At 42.1% G+C, this 16743-nt stretch overlaps 1 protein-coding gene across 4 annotated transcripts in view; it reads right to left on the reverse strand.

Annotated features, from left to right (window-relative positions):
* Window positions 1–947: 947 nt before the first annotated feature.
* Window positions 948–16743, reverse strand: part of lrrc4bb (leucine rich repeat containing 4Bb) — a 32506-nt gene continuing 16710 nt past the window's right edge. For 2 of the 4 annotated variants that reach the window (XM_057826693.1, XM_057826692.1), the window contains exons 3-4: window positions 5167–5790; window positions 948–5078 (exon numbers count right to left, since the gene is read on the reverse strand). In XM_057826693.1, coding sequence (XP_057682676.1) covers window positions 3102–5078; window positions 5167–5409 — 2220 coding nt within the window. In that variant the 5' untranslated portion in view covers window positions 5410–5790 and the 3' untranslated portion in view covers window positions 948–3101. Of the gene's footprint in view, window positions 5079–5166; window positions 5791–8610; window positions 8774–8798; window positions 9289–16743 lie in introns of those variants that run through there. The other 2 variants (XM_057826691.1, XM_057826694.1) reach the window with 2 other exon arrangements.

The following is a 16743-nucleotide window of genomic DNA, read 5'->3' on the forward strand; positions in this document are numbered from 1 at the left end:
TTCCGGCCTCAGGATGTTTTGCAGGAAAACCTGAGGCCGTCTGTCAGACAGCTGAAGCTAAAAAGAAGATGGATGCTGCAACAAGACAATGATCCAAAACACAGAAGTAAATCAACTTCAGAATGGTTTCAGAAGAACAAAATACACGTTCTGGAGTGGCCAAAGTCCAGACTTAAACCCCATCGAGATGCCGTGGCATGACCTAAAGACAGCGATTCATGCCAGGAATCCCAGGAATCTGACTGAACTACAGCAGTATTTTAGAGAAGAATGGGCCAAGATTAGTCCTGATCGATGTGCCAGACTGATCTGCAGCTACAGGAAGGCCTCGTGTTAAAGTTATTGCTGCCAAAGGAGGGAATGGGGTGTCAGGGGGGTGTCACAAAATATTAAATGTGATAGTTCACTTACTTATTTTCCCCCCTTCTGTCATTGTTTGCATGATATCCTCATTAAAATATGAAAGCCTACAAATGTTTGGGTGTTTTTAGTTAAAGCAGACACTGTTTTTTCATCTGTGTGATTTTGACAAAGATTAGATCACATTTGAAGGTGATTTTGTGCAGAAATGTGAGAAATTCCAAAAGGTTTCATATACTTTTTTATACCACTGTAAATTGTTGTATTATCGTCGTAAACCCACTAACGGTGTTTGTACATCGTAAGTATCATCAGGTATACTAAAAACGGGACACTGGAGAGTTACATTATTTTTTTTTTAGGATACATTTTAAGCTTGGGTTCAAATGTAAACAAATAGGAAAATTGAGTGCACTGAGAGCTCAATATAAAGCCTGACATTCACTCCTTTAAAAAGTATCTTTGGGACCAGGGTATGAGCTAGCTGTGAATGATTATATTTCACGGCCACTGAGTTAACCAGAATCCCTCGCCATACCATGTCCAAAGGTAGGTTTGTATATTTTGAGCCTTAAATCTATCATAACCCGGTCGAGGAATACTGTAGAAAGCCCCGGTACAACTCCCACTCGTGGGAATACATTCCAGCCACCAGAGATTTTAAGCAGACATATTTTCACCAGGCAAAAAATGTAAGGAGCTAGAGGACTGCGAAACACCGTAGGCGTAGCTGGAGTTGATTGACATTTGTCAGCTGTGCATTGTTTCTGCCAGCACACCCAAAGTGTTTGACAAGCGTATTTTTTCCGGTTTTTGAAGCTTCGTTTTAAGTTAACGACAACTGCGGTGTTTCAAATTTACAAGACATTTATTTTCACTTAATAAAGTCTTACATGTAAATCAGAACAGGTCCTAAATCTTGAATTGAGTACTTTGACCTGCAATGTATATTAAGCCACTTCGTGACCAGATTGTTCCCCGATCGTGTTTCAATCCATGAAATGATGGTCCTGCTGCGTGAGCGATAGAAAGATGAACACAGGATACTACTAGTATCCATTTGTGCTCAATTGCAACAAACATTTTACATTTAAAATATCTTCCTATAATACCAAAGGCTTCTAAAATTAATCTAGTTTACACGAAAACACTCTTTTTGTAGTGTCTGTTGGACATATATAGGCGAGTGACTAATAGCCTGTCTGAACATGTTAATAGAGCAGATGACACCTTTCATTAGCACAGTGACTAATGACGGAACCACAACCCATACTTTCACTCTCCAGGTTTCGTACAGAATATCTTACGTTTTCCAAACGCGTTTGCCGTATAGACCTGCCACAATCCAATATATGATTCATTTATTTCACACATAATGATACATGGCTAGACAACTGTACACATTATATCAAACTAACAAAAATAAAGAAATACATAGTTGAAACGCGAGAAGCGCAAATGGCATCGAACATATGAAAGTTACACTGTAAAAATGCAGTTCTTACAATTGTCATACAACCAGACATTGTTATTATTGATATACTGTACATTTCCATTCATTCTAATCATCCGAGGTCGGATGTCGGATCCCTTCTCAAGCACAGCTGCAGAAAGATGTCGAAACGTCATTGCGACGGCGTTTATGGCATGATTATAGTCACCATGAGCAAGGAGGTCATATCAAATTCCTGGCTAAGGATCTGCTTGAAATAACACACATAAGTCAACACTTTATTTTAGCCGTACAGGTCTTTGCATGGGAATATCGCTCCCTGTTTGTGAAACATTAGTTCGAACATTATGGCATTGTCAGAATTGATACGATTCAAATACCAAGTAGCTGGCTGTTACAAAATACATAACACACCCTCGGAACACAAAAATTTGTAATGATTACTACTGAAGCAACAGACAGAAGTTTGTCAAACAGAGATCGGCGTTTACTGTACTACAACCTAAATAGACTTGAAGCCAATTCAAAGATTCACAATGAGTGTTGCAATTGAGCCCTTATGTTCTCTGAGAAGTAGCCAAACTGAAAACATGTATCATAACCAACCTCCCCGATCTCCGCCCCCTCAATATTCACATAGAAACAAACTCTCCCCGAGTACACATCCACCCCAAAATATCTCTGCGTCGGAGTTTGCAATGATACATATTTAAATGAAAATATATTTATATAATTTGTGGGTTTTTCACAGTAGTTTGTACTGCACTGTACCTTTTGTCCATCTATTTATGCCTACATTATTGTCACCTCTGGGGAGTCTATTGAGTCAGTTCAGAGCGAGTGTGGCTTCTTTTTGTCAAGAAAAATGTCTCTCGGATTTCATTTCTTCATAATCTCTGCCATCTTCAACGTGGTAAGTACTAGTGTGCATGTCTTCCGTCTCTCCAGGCCAACAATGATTTAGCGGCCGATTACTCCCAAAGACTTATTGTTTTCTTCTCCCATTGACAACAGTTTGGAGAAAATGCAAAAAACATTTGCTTTGGCACAGATTTACATTGTCACAATGTCCATTCTTTGATTTCCTAGGCCGTAAGCGGTACTACAAACACAAATGGCCCACTGTGGTAATCCTTGGCTCAGTAAACCATCACGGACGAGTCTTTGCGTTTGTGTGTCTCACCATGTGTTGTCTATCCTGTCTCCTGGTGTAAAGTCAATGCACTCTAGTGTCTCATCAATCCGAGCATAAACCCAACATGAATCCCCTTTCTGTCCCCTGGTTGTTTTAGATCTGAGTCTCCTGGACATTTTCCTTTGAGTTCCCCTTGAAGAGAAGAGGCTCCATTTGGGGGTTCTGGTTCTGGCCCATGAAACCTTTAATAGATCCATGTAGGCCCATGGTAGGCATCGGGAGAGACATTGGCAGAGGAGGCGACATTGAACTCGGGTTGGTGTTGGTGCCGTTTCCCGAAGAGACGAGCAGATTGGATGTCGAGATGGGAACGGGGGTACAAGATATGGGGATTTCCTGGCCTGGCTGGGTCTTGTGCATACCTCCTGATCCCATTCCGTCCGGTCCAATATTAAGACCCATTACATTGTTGTTGAAATGATGGGTCTTGTAGTAGTGGTTCAAAGTGTCAGAACGGCCAATGTTGGGAAGGTTAACTATTTCGGGATGATGTATCCTTAAAGTTCCTTCTCCGCCACCGCTGGTATTTATGGTGGAGCCGCCTGAGATACCACTCCCTGCACCGGCTCCGATCTCGTCTTCCACGTTGACGATTTCAATGGCTCTGGCCGGGCCGTGGTGCTTGTGCAGCTGGTGTTGTTTGCGGAGCTTGTAAAAGACCACCAACATTACGGCTGCCATAAAAGTAATAGCCACAAAGCAACCAATGATAATCTTAGTTGTTTTCATGACATCATCTAGGCCTGGAATGTTAGTTACATCGATGATGGATACAGTCACTGCATTCTCTGTGGCTCTGTTCGCTCGTGGGGACAGTGAGGAAAGAGAAGAGAGAGAAGGTGACATAGTGATGCCATCTTTTTCAACAGTAGGATTGGGGAACTCTATTAAGGTCTCATTGATGTACTGTCTTGCTGAGTTCTTATCGTCCCCTCCTCCCACCGTTTCGACCGTCTCCACAGTGACGGTGGTGAAATAGCTGTAGCTGTTACTGGGGTCTGAAGCTGATACATTGAGCACAGCAGTGGCGGTGGTGTTACCGGCAGAGTTTGTCACCATGCAAGTATACTGCCCGGTGTCCTGCACGGTCACGTTGGTGAAGTTGAGCGTTCCGTCATGGAGCACTGAGATCCTGACGCGATAAGATCCGTGGGTCATAAGAGTGCCGTTCGGAGTGAACCAGTTCACTGAGGTCATGGACGTTCCCGTGCGGCATTTGAGCTCAGCAGCCATGCCCTCTGTGACGTTGAGATCGGTAGGTGGCTCCACGATGACGGGGGCATAACAGGTGAAATGGCTCTGATCCAGTTCGCCGATGTACTTGCCCTTCAGACCCGGCGGCGCATGGCATCTGGCGCAGCATGTGGTGTTGCTAGGAACTGTTTCTTTAAGCCACCAACTGAGCCACAGAACATCACAGTTGCACACCCATGGGTTGTGGTTAAGATGCACCCTTTCCAACTGATGCAAAGGGGTAAAGAGGTCATGAGGCAGTGAATGAAGTGAATTGTGTGAAAGGTTGAGCTCCTCCAAGTTTTTTAGGTCATCAAAAGCATTGCGTTCAATGACCGACACCTTGGAGTGCATGAGCCACAGCTTCCGGAGAGACACGAGGCCCTGGAATGACCCGGGCCGGACTATTCCCAACTGGTTCCCCGACAACTCCAACTCCTCTAGTCGTACGAGCGCAGTGAGGTTGGGGATGTCCTTCAATCCGCACATGCCGAGATTCAAGAAGCGCAAGTTGACCAGACCCTCGAAGGCGGCCTCTGAGATGAAATCCAGTTTCCTGAGTTCCCCGAGATCGAGACGGCGTAAAGAGGGAACGCGGTGAAAGGCGAACGCCGGCAGCGTCTCGATAGGGTTGTTTCGTAGCCATAGTTCCCTTAGCTTGCTGAGGTACTCAAAGGCCTGCGACGGTACCACGGTGAGACGGTTGTCAAACAGCTCCAGCGTGTTGAGGTTCGGCAGCCCATTGAACGCTCCCACCTCGATCTGCCGGATGTGGTTCTTGGAGAGCTGGAGGATTTCCAGATGCCGCAAGTGCTTAAAGGTGTCAGACTTGATCACCTGGTGTGGAGAGAGAAACAAGGAGGCATGTTTGTAGCACCTCCTGTCAAAACATATGAACTGAACACCAAAGAGATGTCACCCTCACCTGAATTGTGTTCTCTTGTAGATTGAGGTATCTTGTGTTTTCTGAAATACTTTCTGGGACTTGATCTAGAGTCTTCCTCGTGCAAATGACACGGCTCGCCTGATTGGAGCAGCTACAGGGGACAGGGCAGGGGGGTGCTGCTTCTGTCAGCTGAGGTCCATGGTTGTGGAACCACAACAAAAGGTGGACCAACCAGAGGAGGGGGGAAGGGGCACAGGGGCTGGTCACCATGACAACACGCATGGCAACTGAGTCATGACCCACCCCTACTGCCGTATGATGTTATAAATCACCTTCTAACAGGGGAATTTAAGTGCTTAGTTTGATGTTCATATTTTATGTACTTATGCAGTTTTTCTCCTTCAAGTAGACTGCTTAATAATTTACTAAGACGGGTGTAATGTTATATTAACGACTCTATCATTAATAGATTCTTATTTTACTTTGCTCATGCTTCTTTGACTACCAAACACCTTGTTCTTCCTTACATGTCATTTTAAGAAAGCATGTCCTTTTTTGTTCCCATGACAATTATTAGTATAAAATTATATTTGGGAGGGATTTTGCTCCGGAAAGCTCTTCTCTGCGGAGGTTGTTTGTTTCTTCTCACTGTGGAAGGAGGGGCTGAGGGTGGAAGAAGAGAGAAAAGGGAAAAAAAGAAAGAAAGGAGGTCAAGTCATGCACAGTGCAGTAGCTTTGAGATATTAGCCTAACACATTCATGCAAGGATGGCCAGGATGGAATTTAATTATGAAAATATGACAATGTCCTGTTGCTGAAGACAAGCAAGGTCAGGCGTTGAGTTGTGAAGAAATTGTTTCAAATTTTGACCTGAAGTACAACTCATCAGTAAGCTGCCATTTTCTTGATGCTGAACTTAATGTCTAGGTCATCATCTAAAATAGCCAAGCGAAAAAAAAAGCGATACGAAGGTGGTCCCTCAACATAAACTCAAGACGTACTGTATTTTTAGTCTAGAGAAAGAAATTATGAAGGCCCCCTGGTTTAATCTTAGCTTAAAGTCACTGCAGAGCCTGATGGGATCCATCATAATGCAACAACACTACCAACGAGTTAACAAATGATACCCTCATGCAGTACTGGCAATTATGTTATAATTGTTATTGACCGCATGTGTTGTGTGCAATAAGCCAACACACAATTAGGCCCCGTGCGGAAGCTGATGAACCGAACAAGACATTGCGAACAAGACCCACGCTGATATGCATCCGTAGCAAAACTGTGTCCTTGGTTAAGAGGGTGTCGCACACTTTTTTGGAAACAGAAATGCCTGCAAGCATCAGCAGACTCACTAAATTTAGAAATGCTCGGGCTATTTCCCTTGCTATGATAAGCTACAAAGCTCCTGGTTGTTTTTGAGACATTAAGACTCCCGAGATCTCAGTCCTCTTGTAAGTTCGTCATGCCGACTATACATTACGGATGCACATATTTTACTCTCTAACAAGCGGTGGTTTTCGCATGCTCCAATGACGGCGTTTGGCGTCTCCTCTCCTATGCAGCGGCCATGCATGGGCTCCTAGAAACACGGTTGCTGTGGCAACCTGCTCACTCACCATCTTGTGTTTTTACTGTCCACTGCCCCATTCCACATTATTATATTTAGCGGCGCTTGATGAACGTTTGCTGCTCGAACCAGATAACAAGCACCACTGCACTTAAATGTCATATATAATCAATGCGTTTATTCAGAAGTAAAGTTTGCATTTGTGTGGGAAAACTGCACAAATCCACGTAGAAGACCAAAAAAAGGAGGGGTAAGAATGATGATACCTACAAGGTCAACATCAGTCTTTGTGGGGGGAAAAACATAGCTGCAAACTCTTACAGCAGCTATTAAGAAAATTCATGAGGGAGTATGTTTGCTAAAAATACTTTTCAGATGCTCTGCACATCCCACAGACTTTCTCACACTCTCACACATCCCCTCATACAGGCACACATTGTATAGAAACGCCAACTGTCAACAACAACATAACTGTGACACAAATAGAGAGGAAATTGGCCTTTTGGCTGCTTGCTTGTGCATTTGCGATGACATATGGCTTAACGTGTTGAGCTAAAATGGAGGCTTGAGGCTAATCATGAGCTGAGCAAAGCTTTTTTTCCTTATTTTTTTTTTTAATACTTGTTATTCATGAGGTTTTTTATTTGTTTATTTATTTTGTGAAACTTAAACACAATATAAAAATCAATTTATGACGCAATCTTCCCTTAAACCATGCAAAACAAGTCTAATATTTCTTCTTTCAATGCACAACAACACACTAGGGATATTTAAGCAGCTATGGTAGGTGTGTGGTTTCTTTCCACACCCTTGGGGGAGCAGAAACACATTATTCACATGTTAAAGACCACACAAGGTAACAAACCTTTCACTGTGTGGAGAGGGGGAGAGAGAGGAAGAGGGAGGAGAGAGAGAGCGAGAGAGAGAGAGAGAGAACTTGACACTGAAAGCCTGTTGCCTTGACATGCCATCCTTAATCTCCAGCATATGAGGCGAGTTATATCTCATGATGCTCTTCAGGTAATAGAATATTACACTGACTCATTTTGGGGGCTGACGGTTGAATCATGACATTGCTGACACGCCTGCATTTTATTTATCCTCCACATCACTGGTTCCCACTGGAGCAAATTCTCAAAGGTGTATTTCTCTCCCTTTTTTAATCTTTGTTGCTCTTTGGTGTCGAGAGCAGATTGCAACAATGTCAGTATTGATTATTCGATCAGGCCTGAGAGAGCGCTCAGTCGTGAAAAGACAAATTAGCTGCAAGCTGCTGACCAATTGCTACAAACCAATCACGGTGTGATTGTATCAAGCCTTTCCACAACACAGTCGTTAAGGTTTATGAAGAGGCCAAAAATGGCCCCAGTTGTTTTCGAGAAGGGTTCAAAAAAGAAAGGGTCGCTTTACCGGTGGGGTGTTCGGTCCACGCCAGGCCCGATGAGATGATGGTGTGCATAAAAACAAAGCGACACAGGTGCAGCAGGGCCAACTTCATCTACTGTAACTATGACAACACTAGATTGATTCAGGACGTGGGAATCAGGGTAGCCACGCAAAAATGATGCTTCACGCCAAACGTTCTCATCTAATCACCGGGAAATAATATATTATTCATTCATAAATATATTGAATGGACTAATGTCCAGCAGTCGCCCTGCATTTTCGCCTGCTTCCTTGCATGATATGCACCACAATCCAACAGAATGGCCTTATTCATCTATGCAGCTGCAGCGGACTATACGGCGCACCTTCCTCCAGAACGCAATTGAAATTCTGAATAGGCCTAATTCTGCACATGCTGCATTACAAAATGGCTTGCACCCGTTCGCGCTTAATGACAACTGCACCCACAACCCCCACCTCGCCCCCCCACCCCCTCCGCCGTTTCTCCAAAGGCAACGAAATGTACTTACATAATACATTTGCTTTTTCCTCAATCCCGTTTTAACATGACTGTTTCCTCTTTGTGCGTGTTAATTATTCATTCCGCTTAAATTGTCATGCATCTTGGCACAATCTTCATCGGGATCAAATGTAATCAACGCGCCGGCCATTTCATCCTCCTCTTCATATGTACACACCTGCACCGACATGCACTTACCTAAGCGTTGCGGCGTCTAACGTCGATGTTTTCCTTCGACATCCCCATCAGCGGTCGCTTGTCTGTCTTCCCCCCCACCCCCCTTTTCACCAAAATGGATTGGCTTGTCTCCCGGGCTGAGAGCTGCCCTCTTCTTGTTCGTCTTGTCGGCTATTCCGCAGCGCCAATGCAACGCGGGGGTCTGCACGGTGGAGGTGGTGGTGATGAGAAACACAATCCACACCGACGGGCACGCTGTCGCGGCTCGACCGAAAAAAAAATGAAGGAAGCTTGAAAGGGAGAGAGGAAAATCAGTTGAAAGGCCACTGGGAGACAATGATGTTAGTATGATCACATTGAATTGAAGGGGACGAGGATGCATGCGCGCGTCTGGTCATCCTTGGAGAAGGCGCGCGTGCAGGCTGCGCACAAGTTTTTTTTCCCGTCTTTACGCACATTCCGCATGTCGCCTTCTCTGAATCCCACTAAGAGCAGCTAAGACGGGACTCTCGTGGCTACACCTGCAGTCATGGAACGATTGGAGCACTTCATCCGCATGAGTTGTCTTGTAAAAGAGCATGATGCTGACACAGATTTCAGTCATGCTACAGTATAGGACACATGGGGACAAGTTCAAGCTTTGTAAAAAAAAAAAAATCAAATAGACTGACTTATGACTTGCTTAACCCAACTAATGGCTTTTTTAGTGACTATACACTCACTTGTGACATGCTTGAAACTTAAAAAAATACATAAAGAATATATCATTGGCACATTCAGTCCCGTAATTTTCGGACTACAAGACACTACTTTTTTCCTTCTCTTTTAATCCTGCGACTTATAGTCTAGTGCAGTTTATTTGTTGATTCATTTGGGTTAATAGGTAACACTTTATTTGATAGCGGTGTCTTAAGACTAGTATGGGCATTACTGAATGCTTATGACAGATGTCTTTAAGTGTCATCCGGCAAATGATGTCACTAACTCCCCTTATGTCCATCTTAAGCCTGTCGCAATATGCAATAATTCCATTTATCGCGCGATAAATAAAAATGAAGGCGGTAATTTTTTCGCCGCGATTTATCGCCTCGCGTGCACGTGTGTGCGCACGTGCGGCAGACGTGCTGTTAAAAGTTCGGATTCCTCGTTACCAACTGCTCAAAATGCATCTTCGTTCCAGGTCCGGCAAAAGCTAGCGCCGGAGCCAATCATTCCTATTATATCCTATTGTTCAACGTATACCGGCCGCGTCAGTGCTTCGGAGTGACTGTGGACCATCTATGGCGTGCCGGTGTTGTTGACGTGTGGGCGCTCCCGTCAGGAGTGACATTTCACGCGGGGTGGCTATTTTTCAGCTCAACGCCGGATATTTACAACGAACTCCGCCAAAACATTGTTACCGACTTGGCTGCTACGAACAACCTCGCTTTGACAACGAACAGCTGAATGAAATTAAGAGCGCTGTGCTTCAAACTCGTCCTGTTTATGAAAGTCGATTGTCATATGCTGGTGTTGTGTAGTAATGAGCAGACGTGACTTCAGCGGCGCTTGCTAACTTTTTTAATGCGCGCACACACTAGATATCATGAAACGGCAAACTAGATGTGCTACGTCCCATGCCATTGGCTACGTGAGGCCAGAGTGATCATGGGACACGTAGTCCATATACTACATCGATGAATTCTAAACTGTCATGACTGAATGGAAGTTCAGAAGGCCAAATCAATCCATACCAGTGACTATAGATAATGTTGCAAATATTGTTAGTTCAGTACGTGACACAGATAGATTTGGACCACAAATAGGATGTCTTGCTCATGTAGTAAACCTAGCTGCTAAGAGAGCTGTAGCAATCAACAGTGTGCCCTGCCTCACTTTACAAACAGTAAAGATTGTTCTCAGCACTTTTATACCATTTTTTTCAGATCAGAAAGAAGTAAGCACATAAATATTATACACTAAAATGCATGTTTATATGATGGCAATTAAATTTTTGCTTGTTAGCAAAAAAAAAAACAAAAAAACAACAACAAAAAAATGAAACAAAACAAACAATGTAATTGTTATTGTTTTTAAAAAGCATTAAATGTATTGAATCGGATCGAAAATCGTGTCCCCCATATCAAAAATCGTACCGAACCGTGACTTAACTGTATAGTTGCATCCCTATGGAACATTGCAGAAGCTATGACGGGAAAAATTTGCATTTGCCTAAATGCTTAAGTTAAGTGCATTTTTTTTTTAACACATTTTATTTATTCTGTGTTTCTGTGCGGTATCAATATTGTTGTTTTTTACTTACGAGGCATGGTCTATTGTTTTTAGTTGCGATTTCTTAAAAAGTATTTTTGAATTTAAGAGTAAATATTTATCGCGTTTAAACGGGTGTACTTGATCTATTAGTATATACTGTATTCTCACTGTGTTATTGTAAATTGGTTAAAAAAAAATGGGGAGAGGCGCAACAATATCGCATATCGCAATAATTTATGAGAATAATTATCGCACACTAAAATTTGTTATCGCGACAGGCCTAGTACAGCTCGGATATTTTACATCCATTCAAAAGTGAGATAATTTGTCAGATGACAAAAAATGACATCTGTCATAAACATTAATTAATGCTCATGGCAGTGTCATATCATAATTATGATTAGTCTTATATCGCCACTGGCAAATGAAGTGTTACCAAATACCATAACTAGCAATTCATGTTACAACTGGAACAGTAACTGAAGAAAATAATTAGCACAGAACATAAATTTTGATGGTTATTTACAGTGTATCACAAAAGTGAGTACAGCCCTCGCATTTCTTCAGATAATTAAATATATCTTTTCATGGGACAACACTGACAAAATGACACTTTGACACAATGAAAAGTAGTCTGTGTGCATCTTATAAAATAGAGTTAATTTATTTTCACCTCAAATAACTTAAAATATAGCCAATAATATCTGAATGCCTGGCAAAAGTGAGTACAAGCCTTTGAAAAAACGTACATCCCTACATGTCCAAATTGAGTACTGCTTGTCATTTTCCCTCTAAAATGTCACGTGACTCGTTACAGGAGTGCTGTCAGCATTCATGCAGATATTGAAGAGGTGGGGGGGTCCGCCTGTTAGTGCTCAGACCATACGCTGCACTCTACATCAAATTGGTGTGCATGGCTGTCACCCCAGGAGGAAGCCTCTTTTGAAGACGGTACACAAGAAAGCCCGCAAAAGGTTTGCTGAAGACATGTTGACAAAGCACATGGATTACTGGAACCATGTATGGTCTGATGAGACGGTGTCATGGTGTCAAGACGTCATTTTGTCAGTGTTGTCCCATTAAAAGATATACTTAAATATCTGCAGAAATGCAAGGGGTGTACTCACTTTTGTGATACACCGTACATCTGTAGCGCTGCAATCCATGCTAGGAGGCATGTTGAAAAACAACATTGTTGACAGCAGGTGGCAGCAAAGGTTGACTGTCTCCCCCAAGGGAGCAGTGACAGCCAAATGAAGCTTCTTGAAGCAATTGGGTTCGCTTGGTCTTGTGATGCAGCTGCCAAATAAAGTGTTACCGGTTAATATCTTTTGGTGTAAATATCCCATAATACAGTGAGAACAGCTACGGCTTATTGTCCAGTGCGGCTTATCTATGAATAAATTTTGTTTTCGTGTCAAATTTGGTGAGCGAGGGCTTATTGTCAGGTGAGCCTTAGAGAGCGAAAATTACGGTATCTGACTTATTCCAACTGATATTCAATGACTGAGCATGAGTGAACTGCCTCATTTTTTAATCACTTCCCTTAATTGTGCCAAAAAGACGACACACAAAGGCAGGCTACAACGTGGGTTATTTTGACCCAAATAGTTGAATAACCTAATTTGGGGTTTCAGATTAAACCTAGCCGGTGTTCTGCCAAAATGTCTACATGAAGCGAATTTAACACCCAAAGTACTAACGTACGCTCTCAACTTGTTTTGTTAAGATGCATACAGCCAGAACATACAAAAAAATCCTTATGAAAATACTTAAATGTAGTTACTAGTATATCAAATAAGGACAGTTTAAATCCGTTACATGACTAATGTGGTCAACAGATCAACACTCTGCTTTAAAGCTACTACAAAACAACACAATGGTTAAAAGTATGACAGGGAAATACATGCAAAAAGTATTTTTGAGGCAATGAAAAGGTCATAAAAAACTCAATAAACTAAAGGAATCTGACCTTCTAGACCAGGGGTGGGCAAACCCCTGGTCCTCGAGGGCCGCAGTGGGTCCTGGTCTTTGTTCCAACTGATTCAGCACAGACAGTTTAACCAATGAGGTTTCAGTGGAAACAAGAAGCACCTGACTGCAATCAACTGAACTGAACCAGATTGGTGAAAGGCTGTCCTCATGATGGGTATGAACAAAAACTTGCCCCCACTGTGGCCCTTTGTGCAATAGTTTGCCAACCCCTGTTCTAGTCAGATTGACGGAATCATGCCAGCCAAACCGCCGGACCCGTGCTGGCGCAGTAACAACAACCCGGCCAAAAGGCCAAACTCCGCGCGTTCACCTCAGTCTTAACCCCTTGTACTGACTCCATTTTGAAAGCTGGAAAAAGACTTCGATACACAAGTTCACAATTTATTCAAGTCGACAGCGATCAAACGACAAGGCAAAACAGCAACAGACCCAGGCGAGAAGGCAGACTCGTTCCAGGGTCACCATATCACAAGTCAACAAAATGTTTCCAAGAAAAATGACAACTATTAGTTAAACAGTCAGTCTTTTTGAAGGCTCTCGTGGGGCAGGCCGTGCGCAGGAAGAATGGTGTATTTGGGTCGTCTTCTGTTGCAGATTTGTTCGGTCAGGTTCTTGTGTCACCGTTGCTGGGTAATGGTTAATGAGGTAACTGAGGTGGGAGGTTCGGCGCACCTCAACTTCTGAGAAGGGCTGAGCTATCAAACTTGGAGTTCTTTTTGTTATTGCGTGTTGTGTTAGTACAGGACGTGCCGCCATTTGTTCTGGACTGTCCTGAAGAGCTGATTGCAGAATTTGGTGTTGCAGACGTGAGCTTGTAGATGCCTTGCCTATCACCCGGTAGTCAGCGTCAATCTTGCTCAGTCAGTTGCATGACGCACATGTGGGCTTCCGTAGTCAGAAGGCGTCCTTATCTGCAGGTTGTCTAGGCGCTGCATCGGCAAAACGTCTACAACAGGCGAATTTGAAACCCAAAGTACAACCGTGCACTTTCAACTTGCTTTGTTTGGATGCATACAGGCAGAACGTATTAAAAAATGCCTTAGAAAAATAATAATAATAATTAAATGTAGTTATATCATATAAGGACGGTTTAAATACGTTATGTGACTAATGTGGTCAACAGATCAACATTGCTTTAAAGCTACCAAAAGAAAACACAGTGGTTAAAAGTATGACAGGGAAATACATGCAAAAAGTATTTTTGAAAAGGTAAAAAAAAACTCAATAAAAACAAAAATAGTGAGTATTCGCCGCTTTTAACCGATGTGTGCATGCATGCGGATGTTTGCACAAGCGCACTGAACATTGTGTAGTACATTTCACCGCGAGGATTAACAGAACACCGGTAGTGTTCAACTAGTGAGTGACGAACTACTATTATCACCCCAAGCATGCATTGTGCGCCTAAAACATAGCGCCTTCCGAAGGTCAAAACACGTACTAAATATTTTAAGATTTTAAAATCTGATTTGTGTACACTCTACCCATCCCAATTGCAAGCTTATAGACTTCCCCACCTCCCTCCCCTTCTTTCCCGGGTCAACAGGCCCCCTAGATGGTGTCAGTCGGAAATACATCAAGCTGAGGATAGCACCAACATATTAATAGTTAGTGTAGGCCAGGGGTCCCCAAACTACGGCCCGCGGGCCGGACACGGCCCGCAGCCACATTTGGTCCGGCCCCCTGAACAAAAAAAAAAAAAAAAAATTGTTAAAAAAAAAAATATATATATATATATATTTTTTTTTTTTTTTCAATAGAGTTATTTATTTCCTGGCTTTTTTCTGTGAAGAACCGAGCAATGGTTATTTGGTTATTATCTATTTAATTAATACAGTATTATTATATTATATTATATTACATGATATTATATTATATTATATTATATTATATTCAGGGGTGCACATAAGTGGTCCGCACATGCGTACTGGACGTAGACAAACGCGCTGGCCCTCAACGGCTTCCATACGCTTTTGCGTACCGATGGCTGACCACTCTATTTGCGGCGGACACGAGAAAATAACTTCTCAAAATGTCGAAGAGGCAGGCCACACTGAGTAATTACTTCCGTGTTCCCCCACCCCCGTCAAAAGACAGACAGACGACAGAGAAATTGATAGTTGACTGAATACTATTTAAAAGACAACAATTTTATACAAGTCTATGGTATGTCTATTGTGCTGCATCTTAGTTGTTAAAAGCAAATACATTTATTCTAAGACTGATTCCTGTGATATTTGAATTTCCATGCCTCTGTATAATGTTTTTATTTATTCAAAGTTCATACGCTATTCAACCAATAAATTGCAGACACTGAAGTAATTATTTAGAGGAGCGTTTGCTTTACTTTGGAGTCACTTTTCTAAAGTAACAGCACTCATGAGGGCAACGCAACGTGTGCACAACTTTTAATTTTAACACGTTTAACAGTGACCTGCTAGGACGAATATAATGCCACGTTAATAGTCACATGGACTAAGTATAGTACTTATCGTACTGGTTTGAAACCAGTGTTGTTTTTGACAGCCCTTTTAATTTTCGTCTTAGTCTTAGTTAGAGATGTGCCGATCGATCGGGTCCGATCACGTAATTTTCAAAGTATCGGAATCGGCAAAAAAATATCGGCCATGCCTTTTTTTAATATATATATATTTTTTAATTAAATCGTTTTCTAATTGTATTTAACGTTACAGACATAATATGTTACACCCATCCAGAGTCTTTAGTTTAGGCTTAAGGTAGGGTTATCAAATTTATCCCGATGACGGCGGTAATTAATTTTTAATATATTTATAATAATTAATTTTAATATTAATATAAGACAACTCCCACTTTTTCAGTCTTATTTCAATGCAAAAAAAACACCGTCTTATATTCAGGCCAATACGGTAAATGTCACACATTGTAAATATGTGACGGAAACTATTGTGCATTTTCGTCTTGTTCTTGTTAGACGAAAACTGGCATTCATCTCGTGATGTTTTATTCTCCCAAAACACGTTTTTAGCTTGTTATAGTCTCGTCATCATCATGAATAAAGTGTTCGTTGATGAAATATTTTCGTTATCGTCATCGTTGACGAAAACAACACTGTTTGAAACTTAAGGGTTATACATACTTGCACATCCCAACCTCTGGTCTTAGCCAAGGGTTGAAAAAAGTCAATAATATCCTCCAGCATGTAATATTTTCTTTTGTGAAGTCGTTGTATCGAGCAAGAACAGCCACCTACTGAGTCTGGAAATGGGGTACAGTAGGGGTCTATTTGTTTCCCTCAAGGTAAAATCTACATTAATGTCATCTGCAAGGCTAATTATTGGTGCAGGTATATATCATTGTACATTGCATGTATTTACCCCCAACAATAGTGTCATGATGACGGAATAATTTTGAAATGTTTCCAACACCAAATAAAGGTCAGCTTTTCTAGTTTTCTTTTTTTGATATACTGTATTCCTAGTCACATCTTACAGCACGAGTGATGTTCCACAGAGAGCTTCAGAGCATCGCTGGGATCTCCTTGTTCAAAGGAATCAGTTCATAGAAGGAAACCAAAAGAATTTCCAAGGCATTGAACATACCAAGTAACACAGTGAAGACACTGCTTCTCAAGTAGAGAAAATATGGCACAATGGTAACATTATCAAGGACTGAATGTCCATTCCCAAACTGATGAAAAGGCGAGAAGAAAACTGGTCAGGGAGCCTGCCAAGAGAGT

The sequence above is a fragment of the Corythoichthys intestinalis genome, chromosome 21 (genome assembly GCF_030265065.1).
Source record: "Corythoichthys intestinalis isolate RoL2023-P3 chromosome 21, ASM3026506v1, whole genome shotgun sequence".
NCBI classification, from domain to species: Eukaryota; Metazoa; Chordata; class Actinopteri; order Syngnathiformes; family Syngnathidae; genus Corythoichthys; species Corythoichthys intestinalis.